This window comes from Triticum dicoccoides, chromosome 6B, assembly GCF_002162155.2.
Source record: "Triticum dicoccoides isolate Atlit2015 ecotype Zavitan chromosome 6B, WEW_v2.0, whole genome shotgun sequence".
Lineage (NCBI taxonomy): Eukaryota > Viridiplantae > Streptophyta > Magnoliopsida > Poales > Poaceae > Triticum > Triticum dicoccoides.
Window position 1 is genome coordinate 280,585,012 of NC_041391.1, and position 17,341 is coordinate 280,602,352.

Sequence of the window (17,341 nt, forward strand, 5' to 3'; positions counted from 1 at the left end):
TTCCCGAAACCAAGCACCCACCGCGCCAGAAAAGCGGCTCCCCTACCCTCATCCGGCGGTGGCGGTGCAGTGCGCCGTCTGAGGCTCTCCGGCCGCTAGCTGCGGGGGCGCGGACATGGCGGGGGCTGCGCGGGGCCGGCGGTGCCGGGGCGCGGTGCTGCTGCTACTCGCCGCGTCCGTGCTCGCGCCCCTCGTGCTCTACGTCCGCTTCCCCGTCTCGCCCCTCCCGGACTCCATCGATATGTACGGCCCCCGCTTGCCTCTCCACGGGTTCCGGCGCTGGCAACAATGCGGCGAAGATCCGTTCTTGATTTGATTTGGGCGCGTTGTCATGCAGTGGCCAGAGGCGCGTTCGATCGGGGGGATGGGTCCGGCTCCAATCTGGTGTGGCCGCATATGGCCGCGTCCGAGGTTTCTCTCGCCAAAGGGGAGCCCGCTTTTCCTCCCCCCTTCCGTTTTGCTTGCCTAATCTCGGGAAGGCATGAGTTTCACTGGCTGTAGGTTAGATCGTGAAAATGGTAGAGATAGATCGAGTCTGTTTTCACCTCAGTACGAACAAGTAAACCAACGTCATGCACATTTTGGTGAAGCAGTGGCAGTTGAGTCATCCTTCGGCCACCGCATCTGATTTTTTGTTGGAACTCTGTGTGAATTGCTTTTGTAGATTTGACGATTGAGCGGCTAGGGGAGCACAAGAACCGGGTGCTGTCGGCGACTGACGACTGGCAAGCAGTTGAGGTAGCCAGGAGCCATCCATCAGAAAATAAAATTGATACGTGGGAGGACCCTAGGTGGCGGGATGCCCATCAGGTGGTTGTTGTGGGAAATGACAGTGCTCAGTCGACACAGGATGACATGATAAAGGAAGTTGTTAGCACCGACAGACGAGCAGATGACTCGTGATCCCGGCGATAGCAAGGTATCTGAAGAGCAGGATGGACAAGGGATGGATGAAAAAGAGTTGCAGGATGCAACTGAGCTAGAGCACAAAGATGGATCTGGTGCATCAGAGGATAACATTGCTGGAGCTCATACTACTGCAAACCTGACATCTTCTTTGGAAAAGGTAAAATTTATTAGAGAAGACCAATCTATTGCTTGTGAATCCTGGACGCAAAACTAACCTAGGACTAAACCTTGCTCCATCACATCTGTATTACTACTCAGTACCTAAGCTCATACTTATCGTATGAAAGTAAAATATTTGTGCACTGAATGAACTGGGAATAGAGGTGATATTGTTTATTGTAAAAGTCAAATTTATTCTATGACTACTCCCAAAGACATTGCAGGCATCTTAATAGATTGGCAAAGATATGCCTATTATTTTCATTCCCATTTAGCAGCGGTACTGTTCTGTGGTCTGTTTCTTACCTTTTTGTGAAAAATAGGACTAGAGCACTGAGTTAAGAGCGATTAGATGTCCTGAAAATCCACTCTTATATTTTTAACTGTATTGATAGTTATGTTTATATTGTAGCTTGTTTAGTCAGTCGCAAGAGATCATGTGTGCTAACAGCAGCTAATGTTTTAATTGTCCAGGAAAGCGCTGCTGATACATTATCTGATCATGATAGTATCAATGCTGATCTCGCCACATCAGCAAGTGGCACTGGTCATTCGCAACTTCCCCAGATGCTACAATCCGCATTATCAAGGACCAATTGATAAGAGCAAAGACATATCGTGGCGTTCTAGCTTCTAGAGGAAATCATGGTACCGCCAAGGAGTTACGTGCACAAACGAAAGATATCCAGCAAGCACTGGGTGATGCAACCGATGATGGGATGCTTCCTCAGAAGTACTTTCTCTTTCACTGTACTACTGAATTTCCATTGTCATTATTGGTGTCTTGTACTTTGTGTTGGGATAATTATCTCTCAACTTACAGAACTTTCTGTTGCATGAAGTGTCCATGGCAAAATAAAAGCGATGGAGCAGACACTGGGTAGGATCAAGAGAATGCATGATGGTTTCTCAGGTGCTGTGAACAGGCTCCGGACATCCCTTCATTCAACAGAGGAGCGTCTTTAATCTCACAGAAAGGATGCCAACTATCTAGCTCAACTAGCAGCAAAATCTTTACCCAAAGGGCTTCATTGTCTTCCATTGCGGCTTACAAATGAGTATTATTCCAGCAACTTCAATAATAAGGATTTTCCAAATATGGAAAAGTTGGAAAACCCCGAACTCCATCACTATGCAGTTTTCTCAGATAATGTATTGGCTGCTGCAGTGGTTCTGAACTCCACTCTTATTCATGCTAAGGTATACCACTTGGTCTATGAGATATATAGCTAGCCAGGCTGCTGATTAATGGTTGTGAATTGACTTTTGTTGTACCATGAATCTCACTGTGTTTAAGTTTGTACCTGAAGCACTAATATGTTACTTAATACTCTGTTCTGCAGAAACCAGCAAACCATGTCTTCCACATTGTGACAGATAGGCTTAACTACGCTGCAATGAAGATGTGGTTCTTGGCTAATTCCTTGGGTGAAGCTGCGGTTCAGGTCCAGAACATTGAAGAGTTTACCTGGCTGAACTCAAGCTACAGCCCGGTTCTGAAGTAGTTAGAATCCAGTTCGATGATTGATTACTACTTCGGGAGTGGGAAGGCTAGGCCAGGTGGAATTTGTCATGCTTACAGTGGTGCAGGACCTTGCCGCTTCATTGTGTTCTGCCTGATCCCACTTCATCTAGGTCAGGTACCTATGTGTGTGTGTGTGTGAGTGAGTGGCAGTGAAAGTGCATTACCTACAATTGGTGCTTTCTGTGGTAGGCACCCTTTTACCAGTGGAAAATAATATCTTTTCCCTTGAGTGATATGTAGATAACTAATCAAGTATTCCATGTTTTCTGTTTTGCCTTCCATGTAGTTTCATCCTTTAAAATAAAAAAAATTCTTATAAAATAGTAGTTACTTGAGTAATCAATCAGGAGGACAAACAAATGTCACCTGATGTTGATAATGATTGGGTGTAGCCATTGGTTATTGAAAGCTACAAACTTAGTTGAACTATCTTTTGGCTGAGAAAATATAGGGTTTCACATCATTGGACTCTACTCGAACAAACTTTAAAATGTATTGGACTCTGGTTATTTAATTATATGGATTAGTTTCTGTGTTGTGCTGATGGGGACTCTTTTGTCATCTAATTTATTTATGATCTATGCTTTCTAGGTCTACCATAATTGGCTCATAGGACAAGCTATAATCTGGAAACAGATATCACAACACGCAAGTAAATCAGATGGCAGGCATCTCTAAAGAGATATCTATCTTATAGTCTACTATATAGTTTACTGCTATGTTGTGCAAAAACATTGTAAATAAATTATCCTGAACCACCACTATGGCCTTAAATATAAGTCTTTTATAAATTTCAGTGAGGACTACATACGGATGTATATAGACATATTTTAGAGTGTAGATTCACTCATTTTACTCTGTATGTAGTCTATATTGGAATCTCTAAAAGAACTTGCATTTAAGAACAAAGGAAGTACTTTCTTAAGTTTTTGTACAACAACAGAATTAACAGTTGTTTGCTTTGTTTACATTCGATGTCGGTTTCTTTCATCTATATATGTCACTCGCCTAGGTATTATCATTATGAGTTACAACAACCTACATGGCCTTAATTTTGGTAGGGCTAAGGTGACAAAAGTCTGAGAAAGTGGAAGCTGGAATATTGTCTGGGGTCGTGTAGTTTTAAATTTCCAGCTCATTGGCTAAATAAAATGGTGTCCAGAGTAGTTTATCTATTGCTTGGAGAAATGGTTCTTGCTTCCCTTGATTTGAAAAATAGTTATGTGGCGGCTCAAGAAGGAATAGTATGTTGGTGGCCTCGGTTCTGTAACATAAAAGTTTGGCCTGCTCCTTTTCATTTCCAGATGTGTCTGTGTGTGGGTGTGTGTGTGCCATTGAATTAGGATTTAAAGTTTGGGTACTACTCCCTCCGTAAACTTATATTAGTTTACGGAGTGTAAATTAATCTTGAGTTTGCTAAGGTACTCTCTTAATCTATTAATTGTATTGCTGGTCTAGAGGAAGCTGCCAAGCCAGGCACAAGCAGAGAGCTCCGTATCATTGATCCATAAGAAGCTGGTAATGGAAAATCTCGGTGGTGCGCCATTTGAGGTATTATCGACCAACACATATGTTTAGCATTGTACATATCCCTTTTTGTTTAATGGAAAATAGCATCATTCTAGAAGGTATACATCTTTGTTCATTTTTAGGGTTGCTACTATTTTTTGTTATACCTCTGTTTGATGATTTGATGTTCGTTTCACTAGCATGGAACTTTATATGTGTTGATCCCCATTCTTTTCTCAAGGAGAGTAAAAATATTATGGTTTGTGTAGAACCAATTGCATCCTCGAGTAGAGTATGCTCAAGGTGCTTCACTTTTGTTTCTTGCATTCCCATGTCAAATCAAGAGTGTCAAGAAAAGATACAATGTTGTGTACAGAACAAATTAACATCATGTATTTAGGTTGCCAATTTGTTAATTTTTATAACAGATCCAAATAGACATATGATATTGTAACTTCCATCTAATTGTTGGCACTTCATTCAAATAAGAACATAAGCAGAACTTACAAAGTGGAATATCTCATAAATAATGGTGTGTACCTGCTTTATGTAATTTGCTTATTAAGTGACCATGTGCTTCTCTGTTTCTACATAGTTATGTCCATTTGTCATGAGCAGAAACTACACTAGGTTTAATGGTTGCCCTGCGTCAACGATTCATCCCCGTGTTATGTATTTTGCCTGCTTTTTGATCAGAGGCTCAACTATGCAGTGTCCTCTGTCTCACAGGCTGATGATAACCGATACATGTGAATTGCAAATTTGGTGTTTTGTCGAACTCTGGCATCATCCCCACGCGTTCAGTGGCAGTGGCCGTCCCACTTCGCTCCTCACAGAAACCTCCCTGTAATATGCCATGTCGCCAAACCACTCACCGTGGGATGCTTAACATTGTGTTGGATGATGTCACACATGATTTAGGGCAACGACCCTCCCGCATAGGCCCAATAAGCAGGCATTAATTTTCGTTTGGTTATGCTGTCTGTTAGCTTCATTCCTTCACCTTAATGTAGTGAAATAGTTAATTGAGATTTTCATCCTTACCAGCAGCATATACTTTAGATTTCTTTACCAGCAGCGTGTCTTTCCAGTATGCATTACCAAGCAGCATATACTTTAGATTTCTTCGAATCATCTGCATAGAGGAGATCCTTACCAGCAGCATGTCTTTCCAGTATGCATTACCAAGCGAGTACTCCTTTTTATTTTAGTCCTTCCCTTGCCCCCCACCCTATATATTCTATTTGTAGGCTGATGATAAAGTGGAGACCTTGAAATCCTTTTATAAGAGCTTAGTCCCCACGGTATTTCTTCCGCACCATTCTCTTTTGCTCCGCTTTGATCCCTTCTCATATCATTTTCCTCATGCTTATTCTAGATCCAGGATTTTCCTACTGAGCTGTCCAGCGCCCCTTCTCCCACCCGTCAGCATCATCTTCCTCGCCTGGTAAATTCCTGTTTCGTCCCACTTTGCTTCGGCGTGTGACTGCCTTTGAGCCACCAGTGCATAACGCGCCTAGAGGCACTCGAGCCTATGCTTTCGATTTCCTATGCTTTAATATTCTGTGTTAGGTTAACTGAGTTGACGTAGCTTTTTGGTCTGGTCGATCTTAGTCTTTACATGATCTGTATTACCATCATGTATGGTTTTGAATTTCAGATACAATGATTTATGGTGGTGCTTTTTTTGTTCATTACTTGATTCACTTATCTACTGGGTATTGTCTTTGATGCTGTGTGGCCCAATATGATTCTTGCCTTAAAATAGGAGTATATTTTGTACATTAGCTTGCACCTTTTTTGATCAGCAACAGTTCATACCCCATAAAAAAGAAAAGCATTTGGCCCCTGTATTACTGTAGTAAGCTGCTCTGGAACGTTGTAATCCTTTTGATGTATGGCAGATTTCTATTGGCTTGATCAAACTTTGGCTGCAATACGGTAGTAGGTAGAGAAGTAGGTTTTTGCCCTGAAGTTCATTGTCGTGATTGATGGTGAACAACGGGCTTCCTGCTAGCGTGTCGAACTTGCTTTCCTGCCTTCAGCTCCCTTCTCTCTTGTAAGACAATGCTGTGATAGATCTACCTAATGGTTTCCTTTCATTTCAGCGCCCCTTGACCTCTGTAAATTATGCATTATAGAAAGTTGGTCTTGAGTATTCTTATCTACTTAAAATCACTCTTTTCGTGGCAAAATCCAAACCGTAGAACTAATTTTTCATCCAGCGTTTTTTCTTCTTCTTCTTATCCATACAGACCTGGAGATGGTACTATACTTGAGGTCAAATATTTGTGGCAGTGACGTTTTTTCTCACCTGCAGCAGGTCCCAGCAATGGATTCTGTTCCAGTTTCGTCTAAGGTCCTGCTTGATGCTATGTTAGAAAAGGTTGGCCTTCCAGCGGCAACCTACTCGGCATCCCCAAAAGACGACACGCATCTGCGGGTCACCGTTACCTTTTACCCAATCAAGATCAGGCTGGGAAATTCACCTGCCAAAGTTTCCCTGTCTACCTCAGAGCACCAAGATCTAGAGATAGCTTGGGATTACGTGGCTGCCGCAGTGATTAAGTACATAGATGCTTATGAGGGTGTGGTTCCTAAAGATTACCATTATGATCAACTGATGACTGTGGAAAAGGCAAATGTATTGTTGGGTCAGCAGCTTAAGGCGATGAAAAGGAACAATGCATCTCTGAAACAGAAGCTAAAAGAGAGCATTACCAAAAACAAGCTCCTGAGCAAAGGATGGGATGGATCCCTGGACACAGAACAGAACATCGTCAACAACCTTAAGCATCTGGTCAACAGCAGGCTGAGTCCAGGATCTACTCCAGATGACCTGGAGCTCAACAACGTTCTTCTCAATGTAGAGGCCAGTTGCGAATACCTTCAGCAGTACACTGATGAGGCCATGGTCAACCTTCAAGAAGCTGGTGTCTATCCCTATGGCCAGGAGCAATCAACTGATGAAGATGAGGACCTGCCAACCCAAAGCGATGAAAATCCACCATACGATCCAGTGATGAGGACCTTCCTTGATGATGAACAGATCTTTGACAGTGAAGGATACTGCTCTGATGACTACCGTGTCCTACCTGAAGATCACTTCTAATGGCCCTGCAAGAACCATCAGATCACCAATATCATCGTTAGAACCAGTCGTTTCTCCCAGCTAATATAGTTATCTATAGCCCTATGTAGTATGTGTCCTATCGAACCATGACACTGTCGGTTCTTCCAAATCTATCTACTGGGCCTTGATGGTCTGTATATATGAACCTAATGATGTAATATGTCCTATCGAACCATGTCACTCTCGGTTATGTCGGATCTACTACTGGAACATCGTGCTATGTCTGTTAAAATCATGTGTCTGATTGCATTCTTATGCTTCCAGGTTTATATCAGCAACCTGCCTTTACTATTAGGTTTTCATAATTTTGACTACATAAGTATGTGTGATTACTGAACTATGGACTATTCATGCAGTCCTTTATTTAAGCTTTTATATGAGTGCATTAGATGCTGGTTTTGAGCATTTGTTTTGCATGTTTTTTTCTGATGTTATATTATCTATTTACAAGTCTCTCATGAAGGAGTACCACTATATGAACTTTTTGTGTTTGTGGTTTTTTATACTTGAAATGCTTCGGTGGTTGTATATAGATATACCCGGCAGCTTGCTGCCGGGGTGCGGCAAGCCGCATTTCCTATCTAGTGTATGCGGCTACGCAACCAGCGCGAGCATGTACGCACGGCTTGGCGACCGGCCAGCGTGAGCATGCGCCTCGGTGACCAACGCGTGCTCGCGGCCTGCACGTGGCTCGACGGCTGCACGAGCACCCATGGGACAGCTGCGGCGGCCCGCCCACACTTCTACGCGCGACAGCTACGGCGGCGAGCTCGGATGCCGGCCCGCACGCGACCGCAACAGCGGCTAGCCCGCCCTCCCGTGCTCCCGCACGTGACGACGGCCGGCCAGTGCAACCAGCACGTGCTCGGGGCCTGCGCGCTGCTCGAGGCTGCGCGAGCACCCTCGCGACCGTTGTCTCACGCCTGCTCCGGCGCTGCCTCCGTCATCCTCGACCTGGCAGCCTCTAGGTGGGTGTCGGTGTCAAAACCGGCGGATCTCGGGTAGGGGGTCCCGAACTGTGCGTCTAGGCAGATGGTAACAGGAGACAAGGGACACGATGTTTTTACCTAGGTTCGGGCCCTCTCGATGGAGGTAAAATCCTACTCCTGCTTGATTGATATTGATGATATGGGTAGTACAAGAGTAGATCTACCATGAGATCAGAGAGGCTAAACCCTAGAAGCTAGCCTATGGTATGATTGTTGTTCGTCCTACGGACTAAAACCCTCCGGTTTATATAGGCACCGAAGAGGGTTAGGGTTACACAGAGTCGGTTACAATGGTAGGGGATCTACATATCCGTATCGCCAAGCTTGCCTTCCACGCCAAGGAAAGTCCCATCCGGACACGGGACGGAGTCTTCAATCTTGTATCTTCATAGTCCAGGAGTCCAGCCGAGGAAGATAGTTCAGCTATTCGGACACCCCCTAGTCCGGGACTTCCTCAGTAGCCCCTGAACCAGGCTTCAATGACGACGAGTCCGGCGCGCATATTGTCTTCGGCATTGCAAGGCGGGTTCCTCCTCCGAATACTTCATAGAAGATTTTGAACACAAGGATAGTGTCCGACTCTGCAAAATAAGTTTCACATACCACCGTAGAGAGAATAATATTCACATAAATTCAATCTGCTGACGTATTTCGTGGCATGACATCACACCATGGCCAAGCCTTTATTCGAATCGTTTTTACTGTCCCACCTCAGCGTGTTTAGCAAGGCGGTTTCCTTGGCACGTCTTGTCAAAGCAGAGATCGTGTCCCCTTATTCCGGGATTCTCATCAATACGGGCGTGGGTAAGCCAACCGCGCCATTGATTGCGGTGCTTGGGAGATAAGCGAGTTTTACCAGGCTGGTGGGGACGCATAGTTTCGTTCGTCCATATAAGGGGATAAGGATCCACCTTTTTACCTACGCCTTCTTCCTCCTTTGCTTATCCATTTCCGCGCACTCGAGCTCCAGCGCCCAAGTCCGCACATCTTGCCTCAACCTTCCCCAGCCATGTCTGGAGCGGGAAGCAAGTGGATGGCCTCCTCCGTCACGGAGGGGCACATCAAGAGGCTGCGAAAGGCCGGATACTTGTCCAGCGACATCGCGCATCGGCTCCCCGACAAGGGGCAGCTCATCCCCACCCCCGGTCCCCATGAGAGGGTGGTATTTCTCACCCACTTCCTCCGCGGACTAGGTTTTCCACTTCACCCATTTGTCCGGGGGCTCATGTTCTACTACGGCCTGGATTTCCATGATCTGGCCCCGAATTTCGTCCTCAACATCTCGGCGTTCATCGTCGTGTGCGAGGCCTTCCTTCGCATCAAGCCCCACTTCAGCTTATGGCTGAAGACCTTCAATGTCAAGCCGAAGGTAGTAGGGGGGGCAGCAGGCGGAGTGTGGAGGCGCCATGGTGGGTAAGATGCCCAACGTTACATGGCTCGAGGGCTCCTTCGTGGAAACCATCAAAGGGTGGCAATCGGGGTGGTTCTACATCACCGAGTCGCGTGACCCTGAATGGGCAGCGGCCCCTGAGTTCCGATCGGGCATCCCCACATGACTCACTTCCTGGAAAGAGAAGGGCCTGGCATGGGGTAATTCGGAAGAGCTGACCGGACTCCAAACCTGCGTCCAAAACCTTGTGAACAAGAAGATCAAGCTCGTCAACGTAGTCCAGGTCATGCTCATCCGCCGGATCCTCCCGTGCCAACAACGGGCCTCCAGCTTGTGGGAGTTTGATCCGGCACAACACCAAACCTTGAGCAGGCTCTTCAACACTACGTACGAAGATGCCTGGAAGGTGCTGTTCAAGGGCGCCGAGGCTCCCGCATCCGCTACCGAAGATCGCGGATTCAGCTCGCAGCGTCAAGCTGGCGAGGTAAGCTATTTTACCCTTTACAGGACACTTATTTTCCATAGTTTGACTCTATGCGGGATCTAAACTCCCTTACCTTTGACAGGCCTGGCAAAAGAAGTCCGGGCAGGTTAACTGTCCGGCTCCCTTGCCAGAATACCCAGCGGACGCCCGATTGACGGGGCTGTTGGTTCCGGCACCTTACATGGTGCCGGAGAAGAAGGCCAAGAAGAAGGCCACAGGAACCCGAAAGAGTTCCCGGCGTCAGGTGTTATCGGACTCATCGTCCGATGACTCCGAGGCGGACTCCTCCCGCGAAGACGAGGAGGAGAAAAACGAGACCTCTCCCCCAGCGGGGGGAGAGAAGAAAAGGAAGGCACCCCAACTGGGGAGGCCGGAGGGTCCAAGAAGGGGAGGACCCTTCATCCGGACTACTCCACCAACGCCGACGACGGCGAAGAGGAGTGGCCACCGAGGGCTAAGCCCCTGGCGACGTCGTAAGTGTCCGGATACAAGAATAACTCATGGTGTTTCGTTTGTCGCATGGAATCTCCTAACGCCGAATACAATCCTGCAGCCCGCCCAAGGACGGGCTCGACACTTCCACGAGCGGCTCGCTGGCTCCGTCGGACGTGAATAGCACTTCACTTCCGGCCGCCTCCTCTCCTCGCGCTGACGACGCCGAGGTGGGGTCCCAAAAGGGGCCCAGCCAGGAGGAGGAGGTCCCGGGGGTGCCGCAAGGAGAGGAGCCAGGGAATCTCGGGTAGGGGGTCCCGAACTGTGCGTCTAGGTGGATGGTAACAGGAGACAAGGGACACGATGTTTTTACCCAGGTTCGGGCCCTCTCGATGGAGGTAAAACCCTACTCCTGCTTGATTGATATTGATGATATGGGTAGTACAAGAGTAGATCTACCACGAGATCAGAGAGGCTAAACCCTAGAAGCTAGCCTATGGTATGATTGTTGTTCGTCCTACGGACTAAAACCCTCCAGTTTATATAGGCACCGAAGAGGGTTAGGGTTTAACAGAGTCGGTTACAATGGTAGGGGATCTACATATCCGTATCGCCAAGCTTGCCTTCCACGCCAAGGAAAGTCCCATCCGGACACGGGACGGAGTCTTCAATCTTATATCTTCATAGTCCAGGAGTCCGGCCAAGGATGATAGTTCGGCTATCCGGACACCCCCTAGTCCGGGACTCCCTTAGAGGGCGACATGGACGACACCAGGGCTCGCCGTGGGGCACGAAGATGAGGTGTTCGTTGAAATGGGCAAGAGAATATAGGAGGAGGAAGAAGAAGAAGAAGATAGATACTGACGTGTGGGGCCTACCTGTCATATCGGTCAACTTAACAGTCAAAATAAACGGTGTTGACTTTCCTGCCACGTCAGCCTTGACGGGTGGGCCCCACTTGTCATAAACGTGTTTAAATCTTCTAAACTGGTCGTTTTTCAAAAGTGGTAGTTTTTTTGTCACGGATTAGTAAAAAAGTGGTAGTTTTTGGCACAAATTTGTAAAGTGGTAGTTTCTAGGACGTTTTCATGAAATGTGGTAGTTTTTGGTTAAATACCCGATGACTAGCTTACGATCCCTCACGTGTGTTTCTCTCATCTTGAATTGAATAGACACAGAGATGGTAATGACACTTTCTGAGTATCAAAAGTACTCAACCTTGCCACAATAACAACAACAGGTACACATTACTACTTCAACTGGGCTGTTGAGATGTCACAACATGGAGTTTCTCGAGCGATGACGAGTAGATTAGCGGATTCCGGCTGGCAGCGTTTAACAGATGGGATGGGACCGTTTGCTTTATGTTTCCGCCTCTTAGGCATCATTTGATCTTGTATACTCAGTCCATTTGAGACTTCAGTTCTGATGATAAATGTTGGACCACGTGGTCTCTTCGTGTAATAAATTTGGATCTTGGCACTTGTATGCCTTATTCATATTTATATATCTATGCTACCTCTTTGGTAGTGAAATTGTTGTGATATTCGATTTGTAAAGACAGTACTCCCTCCGTAAACTAATATAAGAGCGTTTAAATCACTATTTTAGTGATCTAAACACTCTTATATTAATTTACAGAGGGAGTAGCATATAATAGTGCATGTATGATATGAAGTGCTTACGATGGGCACTATATGTGCTTCTGTTCTAGAAATGGGCCACTAGGGTCTACATTTGGAATAGTACCACATACGGAGCTCAGAGTCATGTCCGCTCTGGAGCGGCACTGACCGGTATGAATTCGCTAGAACAGCTTCGCGTATAGAGGATTTTTTTAGCGGAGACGGTTTTGAGTGGGACCGGGATGACGGACGTGCATGTGGATGCGGTCCGAACGTCCGCAAGACCCACTTTGGTTTGCGTCCGGTTTGTGGGAAATCAGACATCCATACTGATCCGCGGGCCGACGGGTACCGCGTTGGATGGCAAACTACGTCCAAACTGCTTGGTCCGAACAGCTTAAGGGTCCACGTAGAAGAAACCTTATGAACTTTTATCTAACACCATCTTGCTCAGACGTAAATAGACGCGCAACTTAGCCTTAAACAGTCCAGAGTCTTGTGTTGTCTATGCTTCATCTAGTGCGTCCTGCGTTATTGTCTGTTAGCAAACTTGATTCTATCTCCTTTGTTTCATTGGTGCGCCAATATAGAGCTTATCGCAATCCCAGCTTTGGTAGATCAGAGCGCCTGCGTGCCAACCCCCGTCATGGGCAGCCTGACTAGGATCGATGAGGGCATGATCTCGGAACCGGCTTCACGTGTTTCTTTTGTTATACTCTCTCCGTCCAAAAATACTTGTCGAAGGAATGGATGTATCTAGGTGCAATTTAGTTTTAGATACACTCATTTTCATTCATTTTTTCGACAAGTATTTCCAGACGGAGGGAGTATGTGTTTTGGTATTACCGTACAAGCAGCAACCAACCAGCCAACCAACAATACTTGCCTTCCGTCCTACCATCAGCGTACTATCAGATGGATTAAGGCAGGAAGTTAGACTCCGGATTGAAGAGTTGAGAAGACCCACTAAATTAAGTCAGATACTACAGTTCCCTAAAAAAATAGTCAGATAACTCTTGTTAAGACTTTTCTACTCTGGGGTCAGCTTCTCTTCCTCGGTTGCTTGGACATGGATGAGTCGGGGACATCTTGGCCACCATCAGAAAACTTCCTTCGCGATGAATTTGAGGAATTTCCTTTGACAGGGTTGCCCCCTAGGCGATTACACGCATAAGCTTCCCCCATCCTCTTCCTGCATTCTTTGCTTGCAGCTTCATGGTCAACCACTGAAAATGCGAAAAGGGAAGATGCTTACTCAAGGTCCGGACATTGCATTTCAAGTGCCTTCTGCACCTGAGAAAAGATCGAGCACTTCTTTCTTTTCACCTGGTTTTGGGTAGTCTTTGCCGACGATGCACCTGGCTTTCTCCTGCACGCTCAGGGGTGCAGTCCAAGGCTCGTAGATGTACTCCTTGGGCATGTCTACAAAATAAATAAAAAGATGGAGGATCAATTAGTTTTGTAGTCACAGACGAGATGTCGCTTTCCGATGCTGAAATTATAAGAGAGTTTAGATCACTAAGCTAGTGATCTAAACGCTCTTATATTGTACTATTTCTTTACAGAGGGAGTACCTTTTAGCACCGGGATGAAATGCCTAATGTAGTCTCCGTTGGGGTCGTACTTCTTTCCAAATGAGATTGGGGAGTAAATTCTGTGATACTGTGCAGACAAATACGTCGAATCAAATGTTAAACAAGCTATTAGACTGATCAAAATCTAGTTACAACTTACAACTAGTGCCTCAAGGGACTGTTTGATTGCTGACCTGGTAGAAGAATGATGAACAGGAGAGCCATAGCCAATTGCCATTGTTAATGGCCCAGTCCGAATCTATCAGTAGCCTTTCAAAGACGTCACGGCCTTGCTCCCAGTGGACGTACTTCATGTCAAAGACAAGTTGACAAATTGAGGTAAAGCAAAACAACTTAATCTTTGAATTGGGCTTTTTTTTTTCTCTTCGAGAAAATGGAATCAGAGGTGAAATAAACTCTTATTTCCTTGTATGAAGTGATTTCTTCCCGTCTGCTATAAAAAATAAAGTAGATCTTTCAAAAGAAAAAGAATCACTTAGGAAAAAAATACTAATTCCATGTTGCTTTCAAAAAGGTATGTCCTTATCAGATATGGTTAGGTAGTTGAGCGTCTTATTGTTTTAGGGGTCACCTTCATAATATGGACCACAACAAATACTTTAGCAATACACAATTTATTGTTATGGATTTACCTCGCAGCCAAGCTTTTGTAGTCTGAGCTAGTGCTTCTCAAAGTGGATGTGAATGTTGACGTCCCTAAATGATGTGTCGCCACTAACTTTTTCCTTTTACAAATTTTAACTACCTTCAGGTTATTTCCTAAGAGTAGCAGGGTTGAAAATTTACCTTCAGAATGTATACACAAATCGCTGAATAGAACAACTACCATGCTAACTTACTAACAAATTTTCAAACAAACAATATACATCTTGCTACTGTGTAGATCATACATACCAGATCACCCCGCGTCAGGAAACAAGCAACAGAGTGGCGTGCAAGATGATGCATCCAACCCCACTTCCTCAGCTGGCAACCAAAAAAATGAGCAAAAACACTCACATGATCTGGTAGCTATAAGTGATGCAAACAGAAAGAGGAAACAGAAAAGGGGAAGATAACGAAATGCTTATTAGGAGTAGGATATATACTGGGCTTCATGGAGCCTGATACTTAAAAAAATTGGAACAGCGCTTTAAAATCTAAAAAAAAAAGAAAAAAAATGTTGTGCATGTACATACAGATGTGAACTATGTATTTATAAATATTCAATGCATATTTTGATTTGTGGTCTGCAAAAAAATGATAAATTTTGTCTTTTTTGCGTAGATTACGAATTAACATATTTGAAGTTAAAAGTTACAGATATGTAGAACACATCTATATTTATATGTTAAAAAACTTTTTTTACTTCTGAACATACATTTGGTATTTTTGAAAATACCAGGCTCCATGGAGAACAGAAAAACAAGGCACTCAGATAGGCATAAAGTTGTTGCTCGTTTTTCAGGGTAAACCTGAATCATGATGGCATCAATCCATGGATATCCTGTCCGGCCATCTCTCCATGCAACAAACAGCTCCTCGTTCTCTCTCCATGGGATCTGGACTTAAAGGGACTCCGATTATGATAAGAAGAGGGTTGCAGATAGAAAAGGAGGTGATCGGATCAGCAGACCTGTTTGCATATTTTGTTCCCTTCCATCTGATCGAAATTAGGAGTGCCAAAAGACACTGTGTAGAAGAAATCCCTCCACAGCAACTGTCAAAAAAAGTAGAAATCTACAATTCAGGGTTTTTTGCCTTCAGAACAAACCGACCAATGCAGTTACAAATGAACTCACCTGGCCAGCCAACGAAACAGGTGGTTTTGTATGCGTTTTGGTACTCCTGTAGACATCTTGAATGCAGTGGTAAAAGTACCTCGCCGACAGGCAACCGAACTGACATAACGAACCATTTCAATTTCAACAGTAACCTAAAGCAAATGGCAATGAACGAAGTCGATAAGAGTGGCTGACAAGGCTCACTTTCAGATACGGTGACAAGACCGTTGTTGCAGGTTTCAAGAAGGCAGAAGGGTCACCCTTAGGTTTCTCAAACTTGGCAACCCATTCCTGGGAAAAGGAATTTAGAATTGTTAATAGTGTGACTGTAAAAGTAACTGGTGACTTTCATTTCCAAATTAAACATTCAGAATTTCAGAGTCCAGAAGATGTGGATGCAATAAATCAGAAATGTGGTCACTTTTCAGAAGCAGCACCTTATCCTGGAGTGACTCTCTCATCCTCTTCAGAGCTTCTGTCTCGCCGCCGCGGAATGGCGGAATGTACTCCTACATATGGATAGTCATTTAGTTAATGGAAACTGAAATCTGCTTAAACGTAGTACATTGTATGCAATATTCTACTGCTCTAACCTGGCTGAGATCACCATACCCAAGCTCTTCCAGTTTGGGCACAGGCAACAACTCATATCCTCCGGTATCGCCGATTGGCGGGAGCTCAGAGTATTCCTCCATCACTGGCTTGGGCGGCTCTCCAGCGGTGGCCACAAACGATTGGTATGTCAACGGTGGCCGGCCCCCATTCTTCAGGTTTGCAGGCGAAAATAAAAGGCATCCCATAATTAAGCATATGACTCCAAACATTCTATCAAGAAACGAACAACAGTGCTGCCTACCTTCTCTATGATTTCTGCTGGGTCAAAAAGGGTGTGGCTGACAGGCGAGAACACCTCGATCCCCGACGCAGCAGCAAAATCATTGAACAATCAGAGTAATTTGGTAATGTTCTAGTCAAAAACTAGTACTTGGGGAGTGATCACTACCGTTCTTACCGTGACTCTCTTGTCGCGGGCCAGGGCGTACGGCTCGGTGTCGGACTCGAAGCACAGCTTGCGGATGTTCCACTGCCGCCACGGAACAACAGAAGAATGTCGCCAATTAGGCTCCGAAATGCTTGCGAGATTGCCAGAAAGGCGTGGTAGGTAGTTAAAGCGTCTGGCTACGTACGTCCTTGAGGGCTGCGCAGACGGCGTCCGAGACGTCCTCGCGGGCGCGCAGGACGAGGAGGCGTGAGCCGAGGCGGCGGAGGCGGGCGTCCAGGTCGCGAAGGCTCTCGAGGAGGAAGCGGACGCGCGCGACTCCGGCGCGCGCGGAGCCCGGGGAGGGCGCAGCCGGGTCCGGGCGGAGGTACCGCGGGTCGAGCACGAACACCGGGTAGACCCGCGCGGCGCTGCGCCGGGCCGCGTCGAGCGCCGGGTTGTCGTGCACGCGCAGGCCCTTCCGGAACCAGACCAGCGCCGCCGCCGCGGTCGCCGTCGCGGCGGTTGCAGCGTCCATTAGCGGTGGTGGGTCTCCGACGCTCCTAATCGGGAAGTTATTATGGAGTAAAGCGTGGGTATGGAGCGTTGATCAGGGATCTGATGGTGGAAGTTTGAACCGCGAGGGGTAGAGGCGGCGGGTGGCGCGGCAGCGACCACGTCGGTTTCGGTGGGGACTTTTTATTTATTTTTTTGAGAAAGTATGCTTGTGTCAAATCACAAAATAATACTCCTATGTCCCATAATATAAAAACGTTTTAAACAATGCACTAGTGTCAAAAACATTCTTATATTATGGGACGGAGGGAGTACAAAGTTATCCGTACGAGC

The 17,341-nt window shown here is 46.0% G+C and overlaps 1 protein-coding gene and 1 pseudogene across 2 annotated transcripts; one reads left to right on the top strand and one right to left on the bottom strand.

Moving 5' to 3' along the window:
- The first annotated feature begins 5 nt into the window (after positions 1 to 5).
- On the top strand, positions 6 to 7,484 carry LOC119321102 (annotated as a pseudogene).
- Positions 7,485 to 12,972: 5,488 nt separating this feature from the next.
- Positions 12,973 to 17,046, bottom strand: LOC119324398 ((6-4)DNA photolyase). 2 transcript variants are annotated; one of them, XM_037598185.1, is made up of 14 exons: positions 16,701 to 17,046; positions 16,526 to 16,597; positions 16,370 to 16,423; positions 16,107 to 16,277; positions 15,951 to 16,022; positions 15,718 to 15,804; positions 15,532 to 15,630; positions 15,366 to 15,449; positions 15,205 to 15,291; positions 14,645 to 14,716; positions 13,924 to 14,037; positions 13,730 to 13,817; positions 13,482 to 13,577; positions 12,973 to 13,381 (listed from the first exon to the last, which is right to left on the bottom strand). In XM_037598185.1, exons 1-14 carry the CDS (start codon positions 17,028 to 17,030, stop codon positions 13,197 to 13,199), a joined length of 1,611 nt encoding a protein of 536 aa, XP_037454082.1. In that variant the 5' UTR covers positions 17,031 to 17,046; the 3' UTR covers positions 12,973 to 13,196. The 2 variants fall into 2 exon arrangements, with proteins under 2 accessions (XP_037454082.1, XP_037454081.1); XM_037598184.1 differs by having other exon boundaries at positions 16,370 to 16,450.
- Between the last annotated feature and the right edge of the window lie 295 nt (positions 17,047 to 17,341).